Here is a 27,214-nt window from a genome sequence, read left to right on the forward strand (position 1 = left end):
CATTTTACTTCAATAGCCCATGTCAGTCACTTGCATCTAGAAAGTCAGAGTGTTGAAGTGATGGACAAATTTGATGGAGTGGCGAATTAAACGGAAACGGAAAATGGCAGTTGCATATTGAAAGCCATGAAGAGAGAGAGAGAGAGAGAGAGAGAGAGAGAGAGAGAGAGCTTAGGCAGCAGACATGATTAAATTCCATCATCTATTACAGCTCGGCTCATGGCTTTGATCTGGCTTCAAGGCCGCACTCTCTGATGCGCCCAGGCTCCATTCGCTTCTTAAAAGGTGACTCTCCCTGCACTGTGTTTCATCATTCATTTACAATCCATCATTCTCTGCCTATGGGGAAACACATCCATGTATATATGCCTGCTTGTGCCCACATACACTTATCCACACACTCTGTTAAAGCAATTAGCAGCCTTGACCAAGATGGAGTACAACATTTACATTTTGACCCTCAAAGGGAGAAAACTTCACTTTTTTCAGAATTTTGACTTTTTTTCTCTCCCTTTTCTTCAACTTCTCACCATTTCCTCTATCTCTTGGCGGGCTCTCTTTGTCATCTCCTCTTCAGAATCAGATGCAGTTCCTCAATTTCAAGGTACTTTACAAGCGTGGCGTGTCGCGGCAGCAGCAATCAGCAGTGAAAACAATTGTGTGCTTAAAGTGGATGTAACAACATCAACTTGTGAAGCGCTAACATGTATCGGTGGTGGAAATGAACCAAATTAATAGGTTATGGTTAATAAATCAATTTTCCTGAATAAGAAATGGGAGGCATGTTCCTCCCTGACTTTTTCACTCAGTTTGGCAAGTTTACAGAGGATGAAAACCAATTAAATTACAAAAGGTGGAGTTTTAATGTCAATCGACCTGTCATCTTCTTCTGACCCACCAATCCCTTCTTTTCCCTTCTCATATTCAAACACAATAACCCCCATCCCCTACCCTTTTTCCCATCAATCCAACTATCCCCTACATGAATCTTCTGTCCTATTCTCTTCTGCTTCCACAAGATAAGAAAAGATATAACTTTATTAATCCCCCATAGGGGAAATATCGGTCGACATAGCAGCACAAAGGAACATAAAAGGACAGATGCATGGTATTGTAGAACTATTAACACATTATTTACACTATACAATCAATAATAATTATTTACAATCATTTACAACCAGATAAGTGTCTGAAATATAATCAGGAAAATCTGTCAGTTTGGTGCTGTGGTGTTGTGGAGCCTGATGGCACAAATGAGCCTCCAAAGTGCCAAAGCAGCTCAGGGCTGGATGAGTCTTTGGCTGAAGGTGCTCCTTTAACTGCCTCAGCTCAGCATGGAGAGGATGAGAGGGGTTGTCCATGATAGTTTTCAGCTTCCCTCTCATCCTGCTCTCAGTCACTGCCTCCACACTGTCCAGTTCCATCCCCACCACCAAGCTGGCCTTCCTCACCAGCTTGCCCAGTTTGTTGGCGCCACAAATCCCGATGCCACCTCCCCAGCACACCACAGCAAAGAAGATGACATTGGCCACTGCAGACTGGTAGAACATCTGTAGCAGCCTGGTGCACACATTGAAGGACCTGGGCCTCCTCAGGAAGAACAGCCTGCTCTGCCCTTTCCTGTAGAGGGCCTCGGTGTTGTTTGTCCAGTCCAGTTTATTGTTGAGTTGCACCCCCAGGAACTTGTAGGTGACCATTATCTCTACTCCCTTACCTCTTATTACAAAGGCGTGTGGGCCTCTTGCTGCGTCCACTACCAGCTCCTTGGTTTTTCCTGCGTTGAGCTGAAGGTGGTTGCTATCACACCATCCAATGAAGCACTCAATCAGGTCTCTGTACTCCTCCTCGCTGTCATCTGTGATACAGCCGATGATGGCGTAGTCATCTGAGAATTTCTGGAGGTGGCATGTTCCGGTGTCGAGGCAAAAGTCGGAATTGTAGAGTGTGAAGAGAAACCGTGACAGTTCCTTGGAGCATGCCAGAGTTGCTCAACATGACATCTGATGGGCACCCATGCAGCCTGACTTACTGCAGCCTGTCAGTGAGGTAGTCAGTGATCCAGGCCACCAGGTCCTGATCCACCTGCATCACAGAGAGCTTCTCAGCCAGCCGGAGAGGCTGAACAGTGTCAAAAACACTGGAGAAGTTGAAGCACATGATCCTGACAGTGCTGTGTGGCTTCTCCAGGTGGGTGTAAGCTCTGTGAAGCAGGTAGATGATGGCGTTGTCCACGCTGATGGTACGCAAACTACAGAGGGTCCAGGCAGTCGCATAGCAGGGGTCTGAGGTGCTGCAGAACCAGTCTCTCGAAACTCTTCTCTTACATGTGACGTTAGTGCCACAGGCCTGAAGTTGGTCCCGTTTTGGGGACAGGGACGATGCAGGATGTCTTCCAGATCTTCGGCACCTTCTTCAGCCTCAGCGATAGGTCAAAAAGATGCTGGAACACTCCCGCCATCTGCTGTCCCCTGGCCTTAGTAATCCAGGTTCTGGTGGTCGTCTCACCTGGCTGTTTGTGAGCCAGCGTTGTTGAGTCAAACCTGTTGAAAAACTGGTTTAACTTGTTGGCTCGGTCCTTTGTCCCCTCTGCTATTCCTGCTGGCCTGTTCATACCTGTGATTGTCCTCACATCTGTAATACATTTCTCCAGGAACAGGCAAACTCACATCACAATTTCCTCTCCAGGTTCTTCCTTTCTTTTCCCTCCTTCTTCCATATCTCCCTCTCTTGCTTTTCCTCTCTGTCTTTCTGCTTTCCTGCCCCTCTTGGGATAACATAACTCAGAAGACAAGCCTTCAGAGACCAAAGGCTCTCTCTCCCTCCGTCCCTCTCTCCTTCAGTCCTTCTCAGTGGGTTTCTCCAAGGGACAGTGATTACAACAAAGTCACTGCCGCCTCTGCCATGCCAATTAATGTGGGGGGCTTAAAGATGGAGCAAGGGGAAAGGGGGAAAAAGTGCCCGTGCCCGCATCTCCATACATTACCATGCTAAACAGGCTGGTGGGGCATCTCAGCCCAACTGATAGCTTTGCAGCAGACACTTCAGGGACAGGTTCCCCCAGCTAGACGTACTCCAAGTCAGACATGTTTGCATAAACTGCCCCGCTCCTCAAACAAGCTCGGCGAGGTGTCCTTCTGTGTTTGTCCTTACAGTCAAGGTGCCAACATCTGACATTATAGTACGGGTCTGCTTTATACTCTATTAATTGGGTGTGAAATTGCTGTCACTTCAACCCAGGCACTCAAGGTTTCTCAGTGGCTTTGACTGTGGGTGATAGGTAAGTAGACTCAGGCTTATACCTTTACTGCACATTGTGAGTATAAGCCTATACAGGCAAACATATTTACACATACGGTATGCTACAATGCATCTTGCAGAATTTTAAATAGCTTGCTGCAAAGTGTGGTTAAGTTACAATCCATCAAACTAAAATCACTGTTCCTCCCTCTGATGAGCAATGATACATTCAGTGGCACTGTGGCCAGTCAGTCACACTGTAGTAGACCCCCATCATACATCAAACAACCCTAATCACTGTGACTCTAACATTTCCCCTCATACTCAAAGAAGCCATGGGAATTAAATAATCATTATATGTTGCTATAACTGCACCATGGCAGCGCCATGAAGCTTGTTAGCTCAGTACAAGAAGGGCTACAAGAAAATGGTCACTCACCGAAGTCATGAAAAACAGAGATAATGAGAATGGAACATTTTTGCAGAAATTGGGATTATTAAGTCAAAAATGAGTTACAATAACTGGTTGCTGCAGCTATGAGAACCTTCACTTAAGAAAGGTTAAGAAATTAAAGACTGAAAGTAAAAACAGAAAATCTACAAAAGGTCAGAGCTCTGACATGACTACTCTAATTAGTGTTACCTTCGAAGAAGATGAGGTCTCCCTCTGCAGAAAAACTTTCTCTTGCTCCTGCTTTGCGAGTAAGACAGCCTGGGAGAAGTCCTGTCCATTGCATTAAATCCTCTTTCAACAGTTCCCCCCTGTACAAAGCCACTTGCCTCCATTTGTCTTTTGCAATACTTTAGCCAATTTTAACATTGCTCATATGCAATATATAAAGACTAATTTCTAACCTTAAACACGCACATTTCTACTATTATCTACCCACCTTTTCTTGATTTTTTCTTATTTGTCAGGGCCGGTACTCACCGGTACCAACACTTCTACATTTTACTCTTCTGCAATTTAGCTGGGTAGCCCTATACTGTCACTAGCAAGTTGCTTAGGGCCCTTCATATTTTGATGAAACGGAATTATCCTTCTGGTCACAAAAAGAGAGAAAAAAACAGAGTTTATCTAATCAGGTAAACTTGTGTTTACTCCTCTCCAAGTTTGAAGTCAGCAAATAACAGTTAACGTTGAGATAAGAAAGAAATGAAATGAAACCTGTGCTTTCTAGCAGCATCCTCTCTGGGGACCAGTACAGTGGCACTCCTATTTTTAAAACAAAACAATGATTATCTGTCTCTCAATCAAGGTTTAGTTACAACTCTAGACTAATGCAAGATAGAAAGCAATGGATTGACACTGATATTGATTAAATATTGAATTTAAAATGTTGATTAGCTGGGAATGTGGGCAAATGGCTGCACATCTCTCAGTAAATAATAAACATCAAGTATTCAGCCAAACCGTAGTTTAAATTGTTGAGTAACTTGAATTATTATTGAAAGTGCAACCAGTTATAATGAATGCCATTGTTAAATAAAAATTAAGGTTTTACTGAATTTTTAAATTCTGTTTGTCATGTCAGCAACCCGCGACAAACACAACCATACTAATAGTACTTTTTACATTTGATACTATTTTTTAACTTAAGTAGAAATTTAAAGAGGTGGTATTATGCTCATTTTCAGGTTCAAGATCTTATTTAGGGGTTGTACCAAGACAAGTTTACATGGTTTAAATAAAAAAAAAACACCATATTTTTTTCATACTGCACATTCCTGCAGCTCCTCTTTTCACCCTGTGTTGAAGGTTTCGTTTTAGCTATGGAGAGTGATGAGTAATACATATTGTCTCTAAATGATCTGAGTTGCACATGCGCAGTTTCTTGTTAAGGACTACTAGCCAATCAGAAGCAGAGAAGGGCGGGTCAGTGAGAAGCAAACGCAACGTACATGTTGCCGACCAGCTTGGCAACATAGACTGGAGCAAGAGTTTCAGAGTGGTGAGTTATTAATCTGTAACAAAAGTATCTTTCATCCATAAAGTTTTAACTGAGCTCTGTCTCTACATCACAGTAGCAACTTTATGTCCATTGACTGCCTGGAGGGTAGCTAGTGTTTGGAAGGGAGAGGAGAGGTGTGCTGCAGCTCAGTGTTTTCCTACCAATGTTTTTGAGGGCGTGTCGGACTAACCACTTGGAGAGCGCTATATGAGGCGCATTTAGCTTTCATCCCTGTGACGTCACAGGGATGAAAGGGAAACGGCTGTACTACAAATGAGCTGTTCAGGCAGTTCAGAGCAGAGTTTTCTGTGGGAGATGGGAACTCCCTTTGTGCTGGACTTTGGGCTTTTTCACTTTGCAAAGTTATTACATGCACAAAAAAGGTATATAAATCAATAAAGGAGAGGGGAAAAGCCAAAAAGCATAATACCACCTCTTTAAATTGAAGAATTCTACTTTTAGTGGAGTAATATTTAGCACGGGTATCTGTACTTTTACTCAAGAACAGGGTTTTTGTACTTTTTCCACCACTGTGGAGTACTGGCACTTATTTTTTTCCACTTCAAGCACTGTTCCTCTGTACCAACAAGTGCCTTCCTCCTGCATATAGTCAGAAATGAGGTCTATCAGTCTCTATAAGTCATCTTATTGAGTCTCTGAGGGCCCTCCAAGTCTCCTGGATCTGGCAAGTCCAGTTCGATGCTCATATAATGCTGCATATTAATGCAGGACAAATATGATTGTTCATGTTCTCAGAATTGCCCTCAGGAACAACTGGCTCTTATCCATCCCTGTTTATTTGGCTTCACTTTTGCATAACGGGAGGAAATAGTTACCCGTTGTCTTCATATACATTCTATTGTGTGCACCCAGTGCTTAAACCATCCACCACTCCGCAATGATTAAGTGCAGAGACAAAAGCCTCATTAGGATATACAGCTAAAGTGAAGAACCACTGTAATATAACAGACACTCACAGTAACGCACACATTAGCATGTTGTGTATATCTGCATTAAGTGTGTTTTGCCTTACAATGCAAAAGGCAGCACCAGTTCCTTCTGCTGATGCATGTCAGTCTTTCCAAAATGAAGAAATATTCCTCTGTCTCAGCCCACTCTAAGCCGCTTCCACTGTGCTCAGGATGTCATACAGTATGATGGGAGCTACCGAGGTCTGGGGGTAATTGGCTTTGTAAAAATCTGAGTCAAAATGCAAATTTATGTCAACATTTTTGCAGGTGTTTCTACTTTTATTGAATAATTTGGAACAACAGATTACAAACAAACTTCAACTTGTGACAGGTCTATAAATAAAATCCACGAAACCCAGCTGAATTACTGATTGCAATCATGAATACCATTAATGACGCCTTGCAACTGCATATACAGTATCTTTTGTTTGGATCAGAGTTTTAGTATCACGTAGAGGCAAACTATACAATAACTGTCCTGCAGCATTTCAGTGCAAATGCCGTATGTCCAAATGAAGAGGAGGAGGAGGAGGAGGGCATGCTGATTGGAGGAAAAGCATCCCATACTGTGCAGCCTTAATTGTTTTCTACAAACAAAAACATTTAGTTAGGGCTGAACAAGCCATGTTGAATTGGGGTTTCCCTCAGGCAAAGCCTAGACCTATGTTCTTTACTCAGTTACTTGTATTATCTTCATATTGTTGTTCTGACTTTGTGTATGAAAACATTGCTGCTGGTAATCTATCTATCTATCTATCTATCTATCTAGTTCATACAATCAGCAGGATACATAAAACATAATTATGCATTTTATATCAGGATGCTGTTATAAAATCTGAAAGTAACATTCAAAAATAACACCTTAATTAGCCAGTGGTAAACATCATAAACATGACTGGATACTGATTCACTACACTGTGTCAAATCTAATTAATAGTGAATAGTTAAGTAATAATAATAAGTTCTTACAAACAATGTACAAAGAGTAAGTAACCAATGCTGGGCTTTGATTAGCTGACTCATTAAGTCCTGGGTTTTCTTAGTGATAGCCTGTTCATCTTTTTCCATCTTTCATCTGAGGCAGATATATGCAGTCAGTTAATCGCCAACTGTATTTATTGTAATTATGTCCAGATACTATAAATCAGCAAGCAGAGCTTTATAACTTATGCACTCAGCAGTAATTAAGCAATTATTGGTTATTCAGGGGAATCAGGAAACAAGTGTATCAGCCAACAATGGAATAATACATCAGATAATATGGAAATAAAGCATAAACACTGCAAAATGGACCCAATGAACACTTCATGAGCTGTGTGTTGTGTATTTCTGACCAAGGAGGTCTGCTGATATGATGCAATATGACTGTAATGAACTGCCAAATGTTAGGGAAGAATGCATAAATTTGCCAATCAAGCTTTCTGGGACTTTCATAGCTTCCTGTGTAGTAGCCATGTCTGTCTCAGGCTTCATGCAAGATAATTAGCTCACCATGTGACTGGCCTTTAAAAGAAAGGGGCTTCTCACTTTTTTAGTACCAGATGTGGCACAGAGACTAACATGTTTATAAATGGCTCATTAGTACTTCTGCATAAATATAAAGTGTCTTCTTACATGATTAAGTCAGATGCAGTATTTTCTGCAGTGCTGTAACAATCTGCTCTGACACTACCCAGTCTACCCACACCTTGTACGGACGTGGGCAATTTTCTCACTTCCTTTGTAAGCTTCTTCTCCTCTTATCTGACAATATTCATTTTCAGCAATTGAGTAACATCTGCTCATCAGCAGCACAACCTGCCATTCTAACTCTCTTTCCATTCATCGTTTCCAAACCCGCACGCCGGAGCCCATATGGCTCCCTACCTCTGTCCCTGTAGTTATTATGCCTGCCTGTCCCCCTGTGGACTGTTTTCTCTGAGTACTGCAGCAACACCGTACCGGCCATAAATCACATTGCATTATCACCACGCTGTGCTTCCCTAGCGCTCTGCCCGCCCACCGCGCGCCTCAGATTGGCCGTTTCGGCTCCTTGGCCAGCCTCTCTGAGCTCAACATCGGTGCAATCGTAAATCCCGCCTCCTTCCTTGGGACCGGTGATTGGGATAGGGGCTCTCCTTGAACTGTCAATCATGTTCTTTCTTGTGCGCCTCGCATTCAGTGCTGCTCCCTGCAACGCGCTGAGTGCGGAGCGACGAGACGCGCTGCATACCAACAGAGACGTACGGGAGCAGGCTAATTACGGCTGAAGTGGCGACTTGCGACTTGTCAGGACGCACAGACCCCATCCTGTTCTCTGACAAAAATATATATTTACTGTATGCCAAGTCATTGGATAGTTTCAATTTTACCTTTTCTTCCCATTTTCAAAAATATTGTATCTTTCCTTCAAGGCATTGAGAGCCAAACTAAGTGTCTGGGATATTTGTTTTTTTGTGCTCTGATATCTTTCCGGTTAAGAGATTCCACACAGGAGAAGACAAACCGCCCTCTCCGTCTCTCTCTCCGACTGGGGTCATCAAGAGGAAAAGTCAAGTGGACAAGACTGATGCTTTCGTCCAGTCACATGTAGAACCGCTGGACTATTGCTGTTGACATCCACTGGGTCGTTTATTATACACAGCTTCCCCGCAACGGTACAATTAAAGGAGGAATACCAAGGCATTTGGCTGCAAAACAAGCAGAAAATCAATCAGAACTCCATCATGGGCTGCCCCCTCTTGCGGAACGCGTTTGCTGGTTTGATCGTGGTTCTACTGTCGAAAGGTAAGTTCTTTCGAGCTACTTTAGCGATGTGTTGACGGTTCTGTGCTGCTGCGCCTCCACGCATACGTATCTTCGTCTTTCATTTTCTGAAAACGGTTGTGGAGATGAATACTAATGATGATGAGGGGGGCTCTACCTGGCTGTGAATCATGCGTGTCTGTTGTGCCACTGCGCTCCAGCTTTCCATTTGCAGTGACACATACAAATGTAAAAGAAGAGAGAGAATGCTGTACGTATGTGCGCGCACGCGTCTGTGTTTGTGCGCGCGTGCATGTGAGCGCAGCGCCAGGTTCCTCTCCAAGCCAACCTCGTGGTTCAGTGTAAGCAACGAGTGATGCATGCTAAGAGCTTTACTATGAAAAAAAAATTAGACTCCCTCTCATCCCCAGTCTTCTGTGAACATTCCTTTACGTGACATGAATGGCCTGGTATCCCACGCACACGACGCACCACCAGTGCAAAGAGAGAGGGGTGGGGGTGGGGGGATAACATAAGTAAGGGTAGAAGCAATGCAGAGAGACTCAGGAGAGAACGACAGTATTTTGTTCAAGGTCGAGAGAGACAGAGAAATAAATGGTGAAGGATGGACAGTTGGGGGGCCAAGGGGGTCAAACATCTTCCCCACAGTTAAACAAAAGAGACCTTCTTTTAACTGCTCTAAAATTCCTGCAGTTAAAAACCTTTTACAGTACCAAGATAGCCTGCACAAAAAGAAGATTCAGGTGGTATTTTAAACTGCTTCATTATGAATAACACAAACAGATAGTGTTGTCATGTTGTTGTTGCTGTCCACGGGGAACACTGACCAGGGAATATTAAAAATCCTCTTGCATTTTTCATCATGTCATCCTCTAATATTCTCACCATGCTATGGGATGTCCCACTATATATTAGTTGTTCACAGCTTCTCCCCATGTACTCTAATTTCCCCCTGCCCGTCTAGCATGAACACACACACACAAATACACAAACCTGGCTCAATTAGTCCTTCCTTCATCCTGTGGGAAATCAGTATATAAATAAATTACTCCGGCCCTTAATAATAATAATTGATGTGTCAGTGCAATAAGATGTGAGGTTAACAACCTGCAGATGCAGACAGAGCTCCTTGTGGGCAGGGGAGCCCAGCTGGTCATGGTTGGCTTGCCACAGCAAGCCCCTTCTCCACACCAGGCAGAGAGCAGACGGACAGCCCTGCAGGACTTACCCAGCTCACAAACACAGTGGGCTCGGCACCACACAAACCAACCCTACAGCCATACTGAGTCTCATTTCACCTTTGAAACCTTTCACCTTTCGCCCTCTGAATTTGTAACCTGTGAGTTTTTGGATGTGAAGGTATAACCAATTGTGTAAGCCACAGTTGAGAAATTATTGGATAGTGATGTGAGTTGTGCACATTGCAGCACATTTGAATCAGATTCATCTCAAGGAGGGATCCTGCCTGCTGCTCTGAGTTGCTGTAGGTCCACAACATGTCCGTCTTTAAAGATAAAAAGCATGCATTTTAAAGGAAGAACATGACTGTTAAAAGGGCACCATCCCCTTCTTGATAAATCATGCAGCAGTGGAATAATCCTTTTTATCTGTGCTCCCAAGAGTCGGGCCATTGTGGCATGTGGTTGCCTAAATGCTTCTCCACTATTGTTTAGCAGATTGTTTGTGAGTTATTATAGCCAGGTTAATGATGTATAAGACAGACTTCTCTGAATCACTGTACAGTATTTTGTTCATCTAAAGATATTTCTTCCTCTTGACAGTGATTATAACTCATTAAGCCACTTCACGTTATGCACGACAAGAGAGATATTAAAGAGAGTGCCATTTTTATTTTTCATAACCTCAGAAACATATTAAAATCTTTTTGACACTGTGAGGCTTTGCTGTTTTTCAAAAGTTTTTTTTTTCTATGCTGCAAAACACAATAATGCTATTCCTTCTGGCTTGGCGTGGACAAACCAGTCCATGGGTGTGATGGCCAGCTCCTGGCATGCCATCATGCCTTCCCTTTCACAGTTATTCTCCCCTTTCTTCCACTTAAAATCTTTGAGAACCATAACTCTAGAAAGGTAGATGGCCAAGCACCTACTCATACATACAGTAAAATATCTACATATTTTTGGCACACAAGTTGTCTGCAATTAATCAAAAGACCAGACACTGTGAGGCTTTGCTGTTTTTCTGATGGTGGAGCATTAAGGCTTTGAATGTATCCACTTCATCAACACATTTGCCTGAATCGAATGTAATTTTAAGTCAACACTGACGTGTAGCAATGCCAACATACTGGTTTTACCTGGGTTTTTAAAGTGGTGCTAAGTGAAGTAAATACAAAGTACTTACGTTTAATTGATTTAGAACAGCCTCAATAGCAGTGTCTAGCGAGTCTATAGCGGTCGCCGTTGGTCACTTACTCTTCCTTGGTTATGCCACACAGCTTCACAGTACTTGACGGCGTTAGTCCTGCCTTTGACTGGCTAATTGTTAGTCCCCCTGTGTCACTCATTGGATATTCGCTTTTTCAACCCAGAAACCAGTGTTTCATGTCATGATGCCAGACCAGAAGAATCAGTCAACCTGGTGGAGTGGGCAGATTTAAAATCTGGACACAGACAAGATCAGATAATGAGAATATTGCCGAGATTTATTCAGTGAAAAGTGAAGATGACAAGAGAAATAGAGAGAAATTCTGCTTCATAGGTCATAGCAAAGAATGTTTAAGGTTATATATCAAATTATATCATTTTAATACTATTTAGATGTTTAAAAGGAACAGATTTCTGCCTTACAGATATCCATTAATTGCAGGAAATTCCACTTTCACACTTTACTGTAAACTGTTCATATATGTCGCTGATGTTCAAATGGTCCAACAGATGGATCTTCTCATCAACATGCACTGCTGTGATGGAGTTTCTGGTGAGGAAATGTACAGGCCAGGAACACAGGTGAAAACAGGTGGGGTTGCTTTGTAGCCCGCCATCCTTCTTGTTTCGAGAACATATGGGGGCCAAGTGAGGTCAATGCACATTGCACGTTAGCACGTAGCCACCCTCCTTCTTCACTGCCCCCTCACACACACACACACACACACACACACACACACACACACACACACACACACACACACACTCAACTGGACCACTAGTATTGGCTTGGAGATGAAGAGAATGGAGATGCCAGCATCAACAGATGCCTTGCACTCCTATTCTGGAGGGGCTTCTGCTTTTTCTCCCTCCCTTTGAAATCCATGGTTTCTGTGTGCTGTTGTTCTCCATGTTTGGCTTAGAAATGCTCTGCCATTTTGGCAGGTTTTATTTATCTGCAAGTGTGTGAGTGAGAGGTCCTGGATTTGGTCTCAAGAGCCTCGGGGACAAGGGTTGGATGTTTAACCAGCCTGGAGTGGGTTTGTGGTCTGTGGTTTTTCCCTTGGGTTTCACTTTTTCTGTTTCTCTTGCTGCTCTGTGGTGGCCTATGGCGCTGTGCATCCAGCTTCTTCCACTGAATCTATTCCTCACACATAGTGGAGCCAAGATAACATCTCAAGAAAATCTAACTGTGACCTAGGACTGGCAGAGACAGGGGCTGTATAGGAAAACAAATAGGTGAGCTAGTTGTTGTATGGAAACTTAAATTTAATTAACGGTTGAGAATTGATGTATCAATATTTAAACATGTCACCACCCTAATAAAGACAGAACATTTGGCGATTAAAAAGCAAAGAAAGCATGTTGTATTGTAGAGGAATTTTGCAACGTGTTGTAATTTCAACTGATTTTGATATATTCCAGTGTTGTTGGGTGCAGCTAAGTTAGGAAGTTCTGTTTTACTAAATCCTTCAGAGAGGGAGAACAATTTTGAGATTTCTAATCAACATAAAGCAACAGAACGATTATAAGTATTACTTTAGAAGTAAAACAGCTATTGTACCATGCCTTTAGCCTTCTGAATATAGAATCATGTCATACCTAGCAACCACCGACAGCGTTTTTATTGAATTTCATATATTAAGGATCCACATGAAGGACTGTAAAATACAACCAGTTCAGTCTTTATTGTCCCACTCTGGAGATTTCGCTTCGAAAAACAGAAACACCAAAGCATTCATCAGTAAAACAGATGAAAAATATTAAATATGATTTGATGAAGAGTAACGATCAAACCATCAATACAATAACAAAAACTAAAATTACAATTGTAAAAATAGATTACAACAGGTAAGACCAGCAAGTAAGAATATGTAAAAAAAAAAAAAAAAAAAAAAAAAAGTAATAGGCAAATAAGTCTTTTGGTAGCTAGAAAGGTTGTAAATTAAGTGATCTTATCGCACATACTAAAAAGAAATGTTTAAATATATTGCACCTGCTGTGGGGAGTCTATACCTCTGCCCTAAAGTAAGCAGCTCAAACTCTTTTTAAGGGGTGGAAGCTATCAATGGCAATACCAAATCGACCAGAACAAAGAGAAATGTTGAGTTGTATTCATTATCATGCCCTCACTATGTGGGTTTTGCAGTATTTTCAATTACACGCCAGACAGAGATGATTAACCCCTGAGCTGGTGACCCCATGACCTACCAGGCAGAATGCAGAAGTCTGACTCTCAGTGTCCCAGATAGCTGCTAACTCTTAGCGTTAGCAGCTATCTGGCCAGAGTGGCGACTGAGAGGTCACAGGTTCAAATTCTTTGAGGACGGTTAGCTGCCCTTGAGATTTCCTCTGTCAGTTTTGATAAACACTTCACACACCTCACATATTGGTTTGGGGTTTTGGCAATTACACATAGTGTCAGTGTCATAAATAATGATTACAGCGAGGCTTGTTTGCAATTATAATTACAGTTATAATATATGGAGTTCAGTGTAATGGAAAGGAACTAGGGCTGCTTTCAGCTCGGGACAGGTAGTTATACTGTGTTTAATTACTGTAGTAATTCGCTTTGTTACAACCTCCCCTCATTCTCCCCATGTCCCACTCCCAGCTTAAAGACCTGCGTCAGTCCGGGTGTGAATATGAACATTAGCTGTGGGTTTTCACTGTAACAAATGAAAAAGGGTGATGTTTTATTTAGTGCAGGGGAAGGATCATTCAAGAGGGAGCAGAGTGGCTGTAGAAGCAGGAATAAGTGGTGGCTCACATCAACCACCGCCCACGTAGGCACACACACACACACACACACACACACACACACACACACACACACACACACACACACACACACACTCTCAGAGAAATAAATGTTGAATAGCTCCTTTACTTGGGCCACTGGGAAGATGAATTTCAACAATTCCCCCCGCTAAAGTTGTGTGGTAAATCAATGGAAAACTAATGGAGCCCAGCACTAAGGGAGACTTGGAGACTTCTTCATATATATATATATATATGTATTAATAACTCTCATTGATCTTTGTTTAACAGCGTTCATATAAAGAAAATTGAATAAGTCTCAACACAGTGCAAATTTTTTCCCTTTGGTTTCAAAGGCTTCAGTCCACACTGCAGATTGAGCTGTCTGCAGGAAAAAGATAGAGGGGGAAAAAGAGATGTTTTCTTGTTTGGTGATGTGCAGATGTTACACATTTACGAGGAATGAATACTGTTAGAGGGGTGTGTGTGATTTTCTTCCCTTTATTCCTCTTCCTTCTAGTCTTTTTTGTGCCAGGGAGTTAGCATCATTGGAAACACAATTCAGATTAGTGCAGGCGGCTTGTCCTAGGGGAGCCGGGAGGGACGAGGGTCCCGCTTCTCTCCCTGTCCTCATTACTAAAAGACAAGGAGCTCGCCAGCAAATCAATGGAAAAGGCTTAGGCACTAATGCAGGCCATGCCTGGTGATGGGACTTTGCTTTGTGTGTGTGATTTTTTGTGTCTCAGTGTGTTCATGTGTTTATGTGTGTGATCCTTCCCTTGTGTGTGTGTGTGTGTTTGTGTATGTGTAAGTTTAATCATTTGTGCTACAACAGAAGGCTGGAGAAAAACATTAGTTTCAAACGACTGCCGAATTGCTCGCCGTTGGAGTAACCTCAAAACTTCCGGCAAACTGCGCTGATATTTACCACAGGGACATATGATAGCACGGAAGCTCTTTAATTACATAAGATAAGAGATAACTTCAGATTCATCAGTGAATCCATTTAGGCCAGTACCAACACAATTGTAATTATAATTGCTCAGGGCATTGTTGCCATGACTACTACTACTTCAATAGCCTGTAGTTGTGTACAACTTCCTTTACACGGACAAAAAAGAGCAGCACCTTGGTGTTTCCTGTCAACAACCCCCTGCAGCGGATGTCGGCTTCAAAATATGCCGAACAATCCACCTGTCTCACAGCTCAATCTGTGTCGCATCTGTTCTTGCTGTACCTGATGCTGTTGTTGTTGCCTTGATCCCACACTTGCGCCTCTTGTTTTGTTTACACAGGTAAAACTACTGGGTGCAACAAATGCTAAATAATGGTTTCATGTTGTGGATTTTCAGCCCCTCCGCCGCCTCTGACATCTCATGGTGCTGGAGGTGTTTCTGGGTCTGTGCAAAGGGGAAGGGAGGGCAAGAGGGAAGAGAGGGAAATAAATAAAACTGAGGAAAACAGATCAATAAATATTTCAGCAGCTGCTCCCATCACAGACTTCTCCTGAAGCCATAAGAGGTGGAGAGAGAGCTAGAGAGAGGGAGGGATGGATAAAGTGCAAGAAAGAGAGGGAGAGAACAGGGGTAATTGTGTTCCAGATTCTCATTCACAGTGAGCGAGAGAGATGGAGGGTGAAAAAGAGAGACAGAGAATGGGGATAATTGTGTCCCAGACTTTAATAGACAGAGAGAGAAGGCATGAGTGAGGGGTGGAGAAGCGACACAGGGTGTGCTAATGAGCACCACATACCAACATTGTCTCCTATGGGAACAAAAAAAGGCATAAGAGAGGCTGTGTCCCCGGACCTTGGGACTACATAATAGCGACTGTAAGAATCTCTCTCTTCCCGACTTTCACATAATTCTAATTCCTGTCAGGAGTTAGCGACAGACCGTGTGGGTGTGTAGTTTGTGCAGAGAGCAGTTCTAAATGATAATGAGCCGGTCAGCAGCTGAGACGGCTAACGTGTTGCTGGGAATCAAGCATGGCTAGCATCAATGCAACCATGCTCCAATCATTAACAGATATTGTTCTAACAAAAAACACATTACATGCAGTGTATGTAGTGTGGTGGGAGCTTATGAGGGTGGACAGGCTGGAGAGATGGAGGAGTTATGAAAAAATGATTGAAGGAGGGCTGCTGGGAGGAAGCAAGGGAAGAGAGACAGATGGTGTGAGGGAAGAAGAGGAGGAGGGATTCAAAGACCCACAACAGGCAGTGATCGAGATGGATTGATTTTGCAGGCAGATGATTAGGTGGTGTAAAAAACATGGCAGGTTTATCCTGCCAATGAAAACTGTGTTTGGGTGATATTGCTGTGAGTGGGAGTAGTAAAATTGTTTCAGGGTCACTTGTTGTTTGATATTGCGGCATTAAGGAGCTGGTGCTAATGTGATATGCCACTAGTTAGGGAGTCATTGCAGAGAGGCAGCACACCTCTAATAAGATGCTCATGCAGTGCGCCCACATCATAATAAGTGGTTTGGAGCTTGTCAAGAATCCACAGGTTACATAAAATATTATATTTAGATACTCTTTAAAATTGCCAGCATACACACCAATCAAATACTAACATTACGTGTTTCCATTGCTATTTGGAATGCTACATAATTAGGAAAACAAACCATGCTGTTGCCGGTGGTAGTCAGTGCTTGGCGTAGCGGTTGCCTTCCACTCAGAGCTTATGCTGCGATTTAGAGATATGCCACAATTCTCCTGCCATTTACGGCTGGCACGTGGCTCTAGCTCCAGCACTGAAGGTGGTGGTGGGATTTTCTTGTAATAAAGTGTCCATATTAGCACGACATGCTGACAGTAAGACTCAGTTAAGGAGAATATCACCAAGGATTTGGATGTGACAGCCCATAAATGGACTTACAGGAAATGTTCCACAGTGTCTTGAAAGATTTTGATTCCTTTCTCTATGTCCTCTGGGTGTGAAAAATTGCTGCACACATTTTGAAGCAAAAGATCACAGGAATCATTTTGGAATAAAATATCATATTTGTGATATTGTGGTGCTATTGTGGTAATTGGAATGTTAGGTGAGATTTCATCAAACATTTGTGCTGCAATAGACCATTAATTGGGTTTGGGAGAAGACGCTGCTATGTTATCAAATTATGATATTTCACTAATTAGATGTGGGGTTGGATAACGCTAAAAGCCCGTGCTGCTCTTCCCAGTTTTGTAATGCAGTGAGTGAAATTCCATTAGTGCTTGGACCTGCATGTGGGTGGTTGTGAGCAAAATATTCGACTCAGACATTATTTAAGACATTTCCAGGATATGGTGTGCCTTTAAATTGTGCTTCAATCACATATCATTCCTTTATTCATTGAGGTATGCGGGTGAATAGGGCATCCTAATTTGTTGTACTATATCATTCCTGAGGTGTCAGTATGATTCCAAATTCTGATAAAAAAATCATTTATTTTTTTGGCACATTTCAAGGCTTTGGTTCACTTTTAAAACTCATGTCAATTACTTTTTCTTTTTCTCTTGTGTTAGAGCAGCACTAAATATGAAGGAATTTGGCCAAATTGTACTCATTAAAATGCATATCATTCCAGACATGCAAGTCAAATTTCCAATTAAAATTCCTCTTCATTCTGTCCTTGTTGAGCTGCTGTTTACTCCTAGTTGCAACAGTTATCACAATATTAGAGCACATGTAAATGTATCAATAAAAAATCATTGCCAGAATCCAATATTCCCTGTCATCTAAAGTGTTTTGAGTTAATGCTATGTTTGATATACTGGTAAAATATATTGCTAGAACTGCCAAATAGGTTTAGTACATAAAAGCAAAAGCAAACATTTTAGCAAATCTCCCTTTAGAAATAATTTTGTCACAGCAACGAAACATTACACTCTCTCCCCATCAAGGGGTTACTGACTGTATCGATGTGACCTTTATCTGGCCAGCAGACCTTCAATTCAATTAAGAAATAATGAAGGTGTCAGAAAAGGGCAATTAGCTGCTTAATGTTGAGCAACAGTACTCTAATACAACATGTTTTTGCTGACAAGTCAATATCTATATCTGACCACAACTGTTGTACTTTGAGACACAATAAGAGTTGTTGGAATAGTTGACAGAAAATAATTTGTTGATTTTGGTTCTACTTAGCTTGTGTTACTGCCCCTTTAAAAGCAAAACTGTTGTGCATTTCTGCTGCGAATGACTGCGAAAGTCAGTGATAAATGCCTTTTAAAGGCAGCCCACTATAAAATAAAACATCTAGTCATAGACTGAGTGATGACGTGATGAGATGCCACAAATCTAAAATAAAACATGAGAATGTTCAGGATAAAAAAAAATTGAGTTTTGCAAAACAAAATCCATATCAGGCTGAAAGTGCAAAGACCCAGAGTAATGAAGATTTAAATACAATGATATTTAAATCACAGACGGTACTAGGGCTGAGCCCTAATAGTTGACTCAACTGTTAAATTTGCAGCGACTCCAACCATGAGTCCGACTCTGGTGGCGATGATTTATTTATCATTTTACAACACAGGGATGTATGAAGAGGTTAAGTTGTACTTCCATTTATGTTTATCAGAAAACAAATGTTACATACAAATATTATATACACTAGATTGGTGAGTAAATAATAAGACACAGAAATAGAACTATTGTACATGGTGGAGTGCCTTAATAAATTAAGGATTCTCACATCCTGAGTGATGAAGCTGCTCTGAATTCTGGTGGTACAACTGCAGATACTTCTGTAACTTTTGCCAGACCACTGCTGGGTGAACAGGCTGTGGCTGGGTGGGTACTGTCTTTTAGTATCATATGGGCTTTCTGCAGGCACCTCACCTCACCTATATCATTGATGCTCAAGATGGGTACCAATGATCTTCTGAGTGGTTTTAAAGTCTATTATATTGCATTTCCAGCCCTATATTTAGTTCTGTGACTCCTCTATGGCAGCTTTGCATGATTCAAAGTTCAAAAAAATAATTTTGTGTCTTATACTGGCACCTCATGCAGGCCCTTATTTCAGCCTCTGTCTGAAACAAGCTTTAGATGCTCCTGTCTCTTTGATAAAATCTGAAACAACATAATAAGTTCCCTATAATAACCCACTGCAGAGCCGTCCTGTCTATGCCATATTTCCAGTCAGGATGCTTTCTATTGCTCCTCTGTAAACTTTAAAAAGAACTTGGCATGGGAGTGCCAAGTTTGCCTTTTAGTTTTCTTAAGAATACAGTCGTTTCTGAGCTTTCTTTGACAAGGTGGAGGTGTGAGATGACCATGAAGGGTTCTCTGGGATGCTGATTCCCAGGAAGATAAAACTGTTCACCTGCTCCACCTTAGCTCCACTGATGTAGACAGGAGTGTGTGTTTTTTCTTCCTTTTTCTGAAAATCAACAATCAGCCCCTTGATTTTGCTGACGTTGAGCAGTAGGTTTGTGTACCACTCTGCAAGTGTTGATTTCCTTCAAATAAGAAGTGTCATGATGATGGTAGTCGTCCACAAACTTCACAACAGAGGCTGTTGTCTCTCCACATCTGGTGTTCTTATGAAATGATTGGCTGGCCTACCTAAATGCCTGCGCTCACTCTGCCCGTGCAATCATTACGCATGAAAATTTGTTTTGGGGGAGTAGCTTTGGATGGAGGACCTTCGGTGTGACTTTTTTTTTTGGTTGGATACTTTCAGAATCTAGCTGTATCTTGCTAGTTTCTTCAAAGTTGTCTTCCACAGATTTGAGCTTCATGTTGATATTTATCTTAAATATCTAACCTGCAGTTACCTTTGTTTGTTATTTCAGGTTTGACAGCTGTAATCAGAATTGATGCAGGGAGGTAGCTAAATCAGACATGACAAATGTGGGGCAGACAGTGCAGTTGTTTTCTCAATCAGGCCGACTTGATTGATCCTCTCTTGAATCCATCATCATCGCGCCTTATTGACATTGAGCTTCTATTGAGAATTTTTTGGATGGATGAGAGAAAAGAAAGATAGCAGCTGATCGACTACAGTGCAAACAGTTTCAGCCAAAAAAATGCATTTCAATTTAGCCCTAGAGAGCATTTAATCCAAAATGTTGGAAGGAATTCTGCTGCTGCTATTGATTTTCCTTTAATTAGATTTTTTACCAGACTGGTTTTGTGTGGAGAATTAATGTGAAGTTTTGATGGCAGGAGAAGACTCGCCTTAAGGTTCAATTATTTCATGACAGTTAAAGCAATGACATCATATGTGTAATGGATTGCACCTAATTAAAACATGTTTTCTTCCAAAAAATTGGTATGAAGTGCTGAATATGATGCACTTAAGTAAATATGTTTGATATCATGAACTGAATAAGAAACACTTTAGCCAAAGCCTGTCACATTTAATGCCTCATTTCTGCTCCCTTCATCACAGCGAGGTTTTTATTCTCAAGTATATAGATGTCCGTTGTCAGCATTTTGACAGTGCAGTTTGATGTAGCACAGTGATTTCTTTCTTAAAGCAGGGGCTTCTAAATGAGCAGAGATTCTCTTTTATACAAGTGTGCTGTGCAAGCTGAAGGCAAAGATGACACAACACAAGTTGTGAAGCCATATAGACTGAATCGCTTTGAAATACTGTCTTTGAAACTGCAACATTTCAATTCAAGTACCGCAATTACACAGTCAAACATGGAAGTGGATAGAATTGCATTATAGCGCCACATTTTTTATAATGTAAAACCCAGCCAGTTTGTGTTCTATAAGCTATGCTTTACTGCTCTGCCCCGGGGACCCGCTGTCCTTCCGACTGTGCCCACTCACCCGTTGCTACTTCCTGCTCTTAGCTCACACTTAAAGACACAAGCGCGCAACCTAAGGCCATCTGTTAGCTTTTTCTGGGGCAACTTGGCGCCTACAGGGAAATGGACATATGTGATAAAAAGTACCATCAGAGTTATCAACTGTCTGTGTCTGCCCTGATTACCCGGGAACACCATATCTTCACAACTTGTAATAAAAGTAAGAGAGGCTGGCCAGTAACTGAAAGGTCACTGGTTTGATCCCCAGCACTTACAGGAGGAGGTATTCCAGCTGGGGACCGAAGAGTGACTGGCACGGTGCCTAAGTGCTCCTGAACAAGGCACTGAACCCCAAAAACCTGCTCCAGGATCGTTGCACTGCACTCTTTCATGAAATGCATATGTGAAAAGATACATTTTAATTGCCTTGTGTACATTGACTAATCTTAATCTTAAAGCTGTACTCCCTTTGCGGCAAGTTTAATGAGAATGTGTGCGGATATTAATAACTTAATTGCTGCCATACTCGTTTATACATTCCATTATTCCAAAATGGTATATCACAGGAGATGCTGGTCAGCATGATGACAGGCTGACCAGCAGGCCAATCTGGCTACTATTAAACACAGCAATTATACAAATATTTTTCCTATATATATTTTCTATAAACTAATAAATTGTATTCCACTTCTATACCATACCCACCACCTTTGTATTAATGCAATATTATTAATATTAAAAGTAACTGTATATATTGTTTTTATTTTATTTATTTTATTTTTTTATTCTAATTTTAAATATTTGTATATATATTCTAATGTGAAGGGGGCTACAACTATAATTTCATTGTGCAACCTTGTGTTGTTGAATGACAATTAAATGTACCTTGACGTTCACCTAAACAAACAATTTTAATTTGTTAGTTTTTAATTACAGCTCTCTTATTTTGTAAAAAGATAACACAATATGAACAAAGTGTCGAAAGTTGAAATAAAATATCGCTGAATTATTGCGCAGCCTTACAGCACTCCCCCCCACATATAAGGAACTAGAAGGTGAAAAGTGAGTGTGCTGTATTAATTGGCTGTGCTGGAAAGGGTAAGGCCGCTCCTGGGATGGACTGGGCTTTGCACAAAGGATGGATGAGCCAGATAGAGTTGGTTGAGACAGAAGCACACCATATGGATGGCTGTGTCTGGCTGTGGTTGGTTGTCTTATTTATTAGCTCTGCCAGGTTGGTTGCCACATTCATTTCATGCCTGTGTTACTCCACCTGCTTCTCCGGGTGAAGCTGCTGATATTAAGTAGCTCCATAAATGGGGAACACTCGCTTTCCCTCAAACTGCAGGGGGGAAAAAAATAATAAGTTAGGACCAATTTGGTGTTTATTGTAATTTCAAGTGATTAACATGTTTCATTTTTCCGTATTAGCTTCAAGCATTTGATCTTGTCTCATATATTCCCTTTTCAAATATTCTGGGTTCTATTGTTGAATGCAGATGTGCTTTGATGTAACCACAAAATCTTGATTTGAGCAGCAGTCACAACATATCTCAAGGTGACAAACACACATCAGTGCTGCTCTGACTAATACTGACTTACATTATGTTCCCTGCCATGTTAGCTTTATTGCCATTTCTCACCAGTGTTCCTTGCAGTTACTCATCATAATGTCAATCACCTCTGAATCAGTGATTGATTGAAGGAGAATTTGTTAGAGTGAAAAGAAAAAATATATTAGGACTAAATATATTGAATATGACAGCACTCCATTTCCAAAATAAGACACAAAGAAATATCTGGGTGTTGGATTTGAGTTGCATACAGTTGAGACTCCCACACGTGTCACATGCTCAGAAAATTGGGCCTGGACAATTTCAGCCCTGGCCAGAAAGGTGAGTTGTTTGTAAATTGGTAATGACAAACCAAACTGAAGGGTGGTGGAGTCTAGTGGCTCAAGAGAGGAGCGAAATAAAGTGAGGAGTCTGACCTCTTGGCCAATCAGTGAGGATCAGTTTGGAGGGGAGAAGTGGCGCTCAGCTGCAAGCTTCTGAACAAACCCTGAACAAAGAATTAAGCCTAGCCTCAAGCAACCAAAACATAAGTCACGTCGTAAGATTTGACACAGGCATTAAATCTGGACCCCAAATCTGTTGTTTCTCCTATGCAGGTTTCCATAAATAAGAGAAATTGCAACAAGTGTGTCTGGGAACTGAATCCCCACTTGGCCTTGTTCTGTGTCTGCATCAGGATGACCTACCTGTCCAAAAGATTGCCTGAGTCCATGATCCAGGTGCTCAAAACCAGTCTCGTCTCATGGTCCCTGAAAACCCACTGGGGAAGCAGCTCTCCTCTGTCTTTTTTCTCTTATTCCTCATATCAAACAGACAGCCACTACTAAAAGATTCATGCATGTGGACTTTGGGTCATTAAAGAATGATCCACAGCAAAGCTGTTTTTCACCCTCATAATGAAATCCAATATTCATGAAATGGATTTTCCTCTCTGCTCTCCTACTCACTCTAGCCACAGATGTGTGTTTGCTGGTGGATTAAGTCTGTGTTTACACAGCCTTGTTAGGCAAGCACGGGTTAATGGTATCCTAAAGGCGCATTTTCAGGCCACCCAGTTAATTACACAGGGTTGACGGATGACCTTGCCATACATACCTGTGTAAAGCAATGTGGAGTTAGGGCATATCTGGACTTTTCTTTGATTGGGGTCAGAGTAATGACCAGTTAATCAAAGCTTTGTTTATTCAAGTAAGGTACTCGCCACGCAGAGCTTCCAGTCAGAGGTAGCAAGACAAAACTATGAGATTGGTACATATGTATGCGAAACCTACAATATGCAAATTTTGACATTGAAATAATACTCAAGAATTTTCATACCTCATCAGTCCGGTTTCTGATCTGAGCACATTTTTTTCAAGCCGGACGCAGTACAATGTGATTTACAAAAAGATCATTAAGACATGCAAAAGTAGACACGTTATAAAGAAAGCAGAAAAGAAAGATTAATAAAATATATTTAAAAATGAATATTAACAATTAATGACAATTAATACTACGGGCAAGGTAAAGTAACAACAGTTAGTTGTGGATCAAGTGTCCATGTCACTATCTGATGGTTTATAACTTCTGAAGTGTTTTCAGTTGCTACCGTGTCATTTTTTGGGAAATGAAGCAGCCAGATGGAGCAGGTAGAGCCTGTATGTACAGTAGGTGAAACTTATACTGTAAGTCACTGGTTGTCTTTCCCAATATCAATTTTATTTTTGGTCCTATTATTTTGTCTGTTTTTTGTTGCACACTGTGCTGTCATGTGATTACCTCCATATGCTATTTTAAAATTAATTATTAATTATTTCTTATGTTGACTTTTGAAAAGCTTCATATTGTGAAAATGTCAACAGACAGAAGTTCCTCCCAACTCACAACACATTGATATCCTCAATTCAGACATCACAATGTAATATCCTTCGTGTAATACCAAGGTACCCAAGGAAGGATCCATCCTCAAATCACCCTGTAATACACTCTGCCACTGCAGTTGTTCTGGATCTGACCACTGGATGGCATTAGCTTAAACATTCAACCACTTTTTTTTTGGCACTTGGGATAAACATATGCAGAACTTGCTAATCAACGTGTGAAATTATTTATCTATGTTTCGGATTTCCATTTTCCTTTTCTTCCACACTGGTGCTGGCATTTACGGATACTGATTACCTCAGCCTCAGGCAAGAAAGTGGACAGCTCATCAGTATGGGCTACAAGAGCTGGGGTGGGACCTTCACTGACTGTGGAGACGGTGGAAAAGTTTATTCAGTTAAAAATTATTTGCTTCAGGTATAAAATAGCCACGTGGTCCTAATTTAATTTCTAGGGTTAGCAGTCATACCAGATTTTAATAATAATAATAGCAAGTGAGTGTCACTAGTGTTGATACCCCAGGGCAGTATTGGTGAATGAATATTCATGCAAAAAAAACAAAAAAAACAAAGGGAATTATGTGATGCAAGACAGTCTTCCAGCTATACTGAATTAAGGGAGAATATGTAAAATATGGAATCTCTGTGATTAAAATTGTGCCAACAAAATACCACTATCATCACTGGCATCAGTAGCAATTTTAATCAAGTAATCTTTTTTTTGTCATATCATCAAGACATTATGCCACGTTTGATACTCACCACCTTCATTATGATAACCACCAACACAGTTATCAACACTGATAATCAGTTGAATCTTTCCTCCCCATCATCTCACTGTTATCTCCATCTTTATCACTGCTGCTAATTCCCAGCATCACACTCAGGTCTCTGCGGCACAATTGTGTTTTGTTGTCACAGCGAGTCACAGTGTTCTTTTTATGTTTAGTTTTGGGTTGTTGGTTGTTTTTTTTTTTACCACAATTACATACTCCACTGAAGCAAAGGAGGTAATCCTTTCTCTCACTGTCTTTCATTATACACCCCACCCCCACCCTCAGGATCTACAGTCACCTCCACGTGGACATTTGTTGCGACCTCATCAGTCAGTGAATGTATTTTTTAAAACCTGTGTCCTTGTTTCTCTCTCTTAGTTTATCTTGTAAAGTCTTTTTCTGTGCCTTTGGGTATTCCTCTCTCAACACATCTGTTTCTCATTTATTTTCATTCTGTTTGCCCCATCTCTTTATTCTTATGTGCTAGACCTCTGTTGCTTCAGTTTGTCACTATGTCATAAACTGTGAGATTGCTGTGTAGCACCGGGCGTATGGCTCTTCATGGAGCTGTGTGGGGTGTGTAAAAGGGGTACTGGCGCTTGACTTGGAAGGGTAGAGTATGTTTGTGTATGCATGTGTTTGTACGCATTTGTACGCATGTATGTAGCCGTTATGTACATTTGTTAAAAAGGCCTATTTTCAGTGTTAATCTAAGTGAAGCAAGACTCCTGGAAGAAGGACTGATATCAGGAGGGCTGTGGTTGTGCACTGCACATGAGCACTGGAGTATGTGTGTGTGCAGCATGCGCTCATGGCTGCATCAGCATGTGCATGTGTGTGACAAGAGAAGGACATGTCACTTCTGTAATGCCCAAGGCTTTGAGTACAGCAGGAGGCAGGGTTCAAAGGTGATCACAGGGTAAGCGCTCCTCCTCCTATAAGGCATGAGTCACCACAGGAAGTGGAAGTCAGCGGAGGTCCAGTGCAATGTGCACCCCCCACACCCTGAGGGGACCTCCACCCACAGGGACAAACACCTCGTTATCTCCTTCATCGTTCTCTCTGTTACTGTCATCTGCACCTCCATTGCTGTCACTGCGAGGGAAAATGAAGTCATCACACCCACACATAGTAGCGAGAAGGGGAGCGCTTGCTCCATTAACAAGTGTTTTCTAATTGGCTCTGAGCACTGACAGACAGCCATGTGCTGAACAAGAACAAGTACTTTCTATAAATACAGTCTAACAGGCTTGCTTCGACCCTACATGAAGTGTACTGAAAGGAATGCACACCTGCCTTCACACAGGCACACACTTACACACACGCGCGAAGCACAAGTTAGACAAACAAGTGAATAAATCAGAGCCTGAATAAATCGGGAGATCTGGATATGTATCTTTTCCCCCGCTTTTCTTTTGCCTCATCCGTTCTTGCCTTCTGCTTGATCTTTCAGCCTCAACAGGAAAAGAGAAATTGAATTAAAAAGTGCTTTTGATATCTCTTCCTTGCTGCAGATAAATAAAATGATCAAACTGTCAACAGGATGACTCTCGCCCCTGTTTCACCCTCCTCCTTCCATCTCTTTGCCCCCACCTCCTATCCCACCCCTCTCCTCTGATTGGAATCTAGAAACCCATTTGCTGTCTTGCTCTCAGACCCAACTCAGGCCATGTCAGGTAGTCTGCGCACGTCCCCCTCAGTGCTTCTACCCTCGTTCCTCCCTTCCCTTTTTTTCTCTTATTGCTCTCTCCTTTCGTCTTTATCCCCCCGCCGTCTGCTGCAGGCTCTGTGGAGAATTTGCCCAAATTACCTGTCATACTGGCAGCTACGTGTAAATAAGCCCAGAAAGTGTGTCGCTTTCTCAGTGTCTCACCTCCTTCCATCCCTCCCTCCCTCCACCCTTCTGTCTCCCCTTTTCTCCCCCCACCTTGACGCTATCTCATCTCACTTCAAACTGCCATCCACTTCTTTTCAATCCATCACATCTTTCCCCCATTTTTTTCCTTTTTTCCCTCAACCTCATATCCCCTTGCTGTTTATACCTATTTCTCTCTTTCACAGTCTCTGCTCACTCTGTTCGCCAACAAAGTCTTTGTGATTCTTTTTAGTGGGGAAAATTAGTTTGTTACCGGCTGTGGGAGATACAGCATGCAGAGAAACAGGACATTGACTACCTGTCATTTAGCCTCGGGGCTT

At 41.7% G+C, this 27,214-nt stretch overlaps 1 protein-coding gene across 1 annotated transcript in view; it reads left to right on the forward strand.

Annotated features, from left to right (window-relative positions):
- Nucleotides 1–8,305: 8,305 nt before the first annotated feature.
- Nucleotides 8,306–27,214, forward strand: part of iglon5 (IgLON family member 5) — a 107,063-nt gene continuing 88,154 nt past the window's right edge. Inside the window, 1 exon segment of the mRNA XM_038710827.1 lies at nucleotides 8,306–8,926. Within this exon segment, the coding sequence (XP_038566755.1) occupies nucleotides 8,866–8,926 (61 nt within the window). The 5' untranslated portion in view covers nucleotides 8,306–8,865.

This window comes from Micropterus salmoides, unplaced genomic scaffold (genome assembly GCF_014851395.1).
Source record: "Micropterus salmoides isolate LMB-PRFRI ecotype aquatic unplaced genomic scaffold, ASM1485139v1 Ms_hic_scaffold_11, whole genome shotgun sequence".
In the NCBI taxonomy this organism is placed as follows: Eukaryota; Metazoa; Chordata; class Actinopteri; order Centrarchiformes; family Centrarchidae; genus Micropterus; species Micropterus salmoides.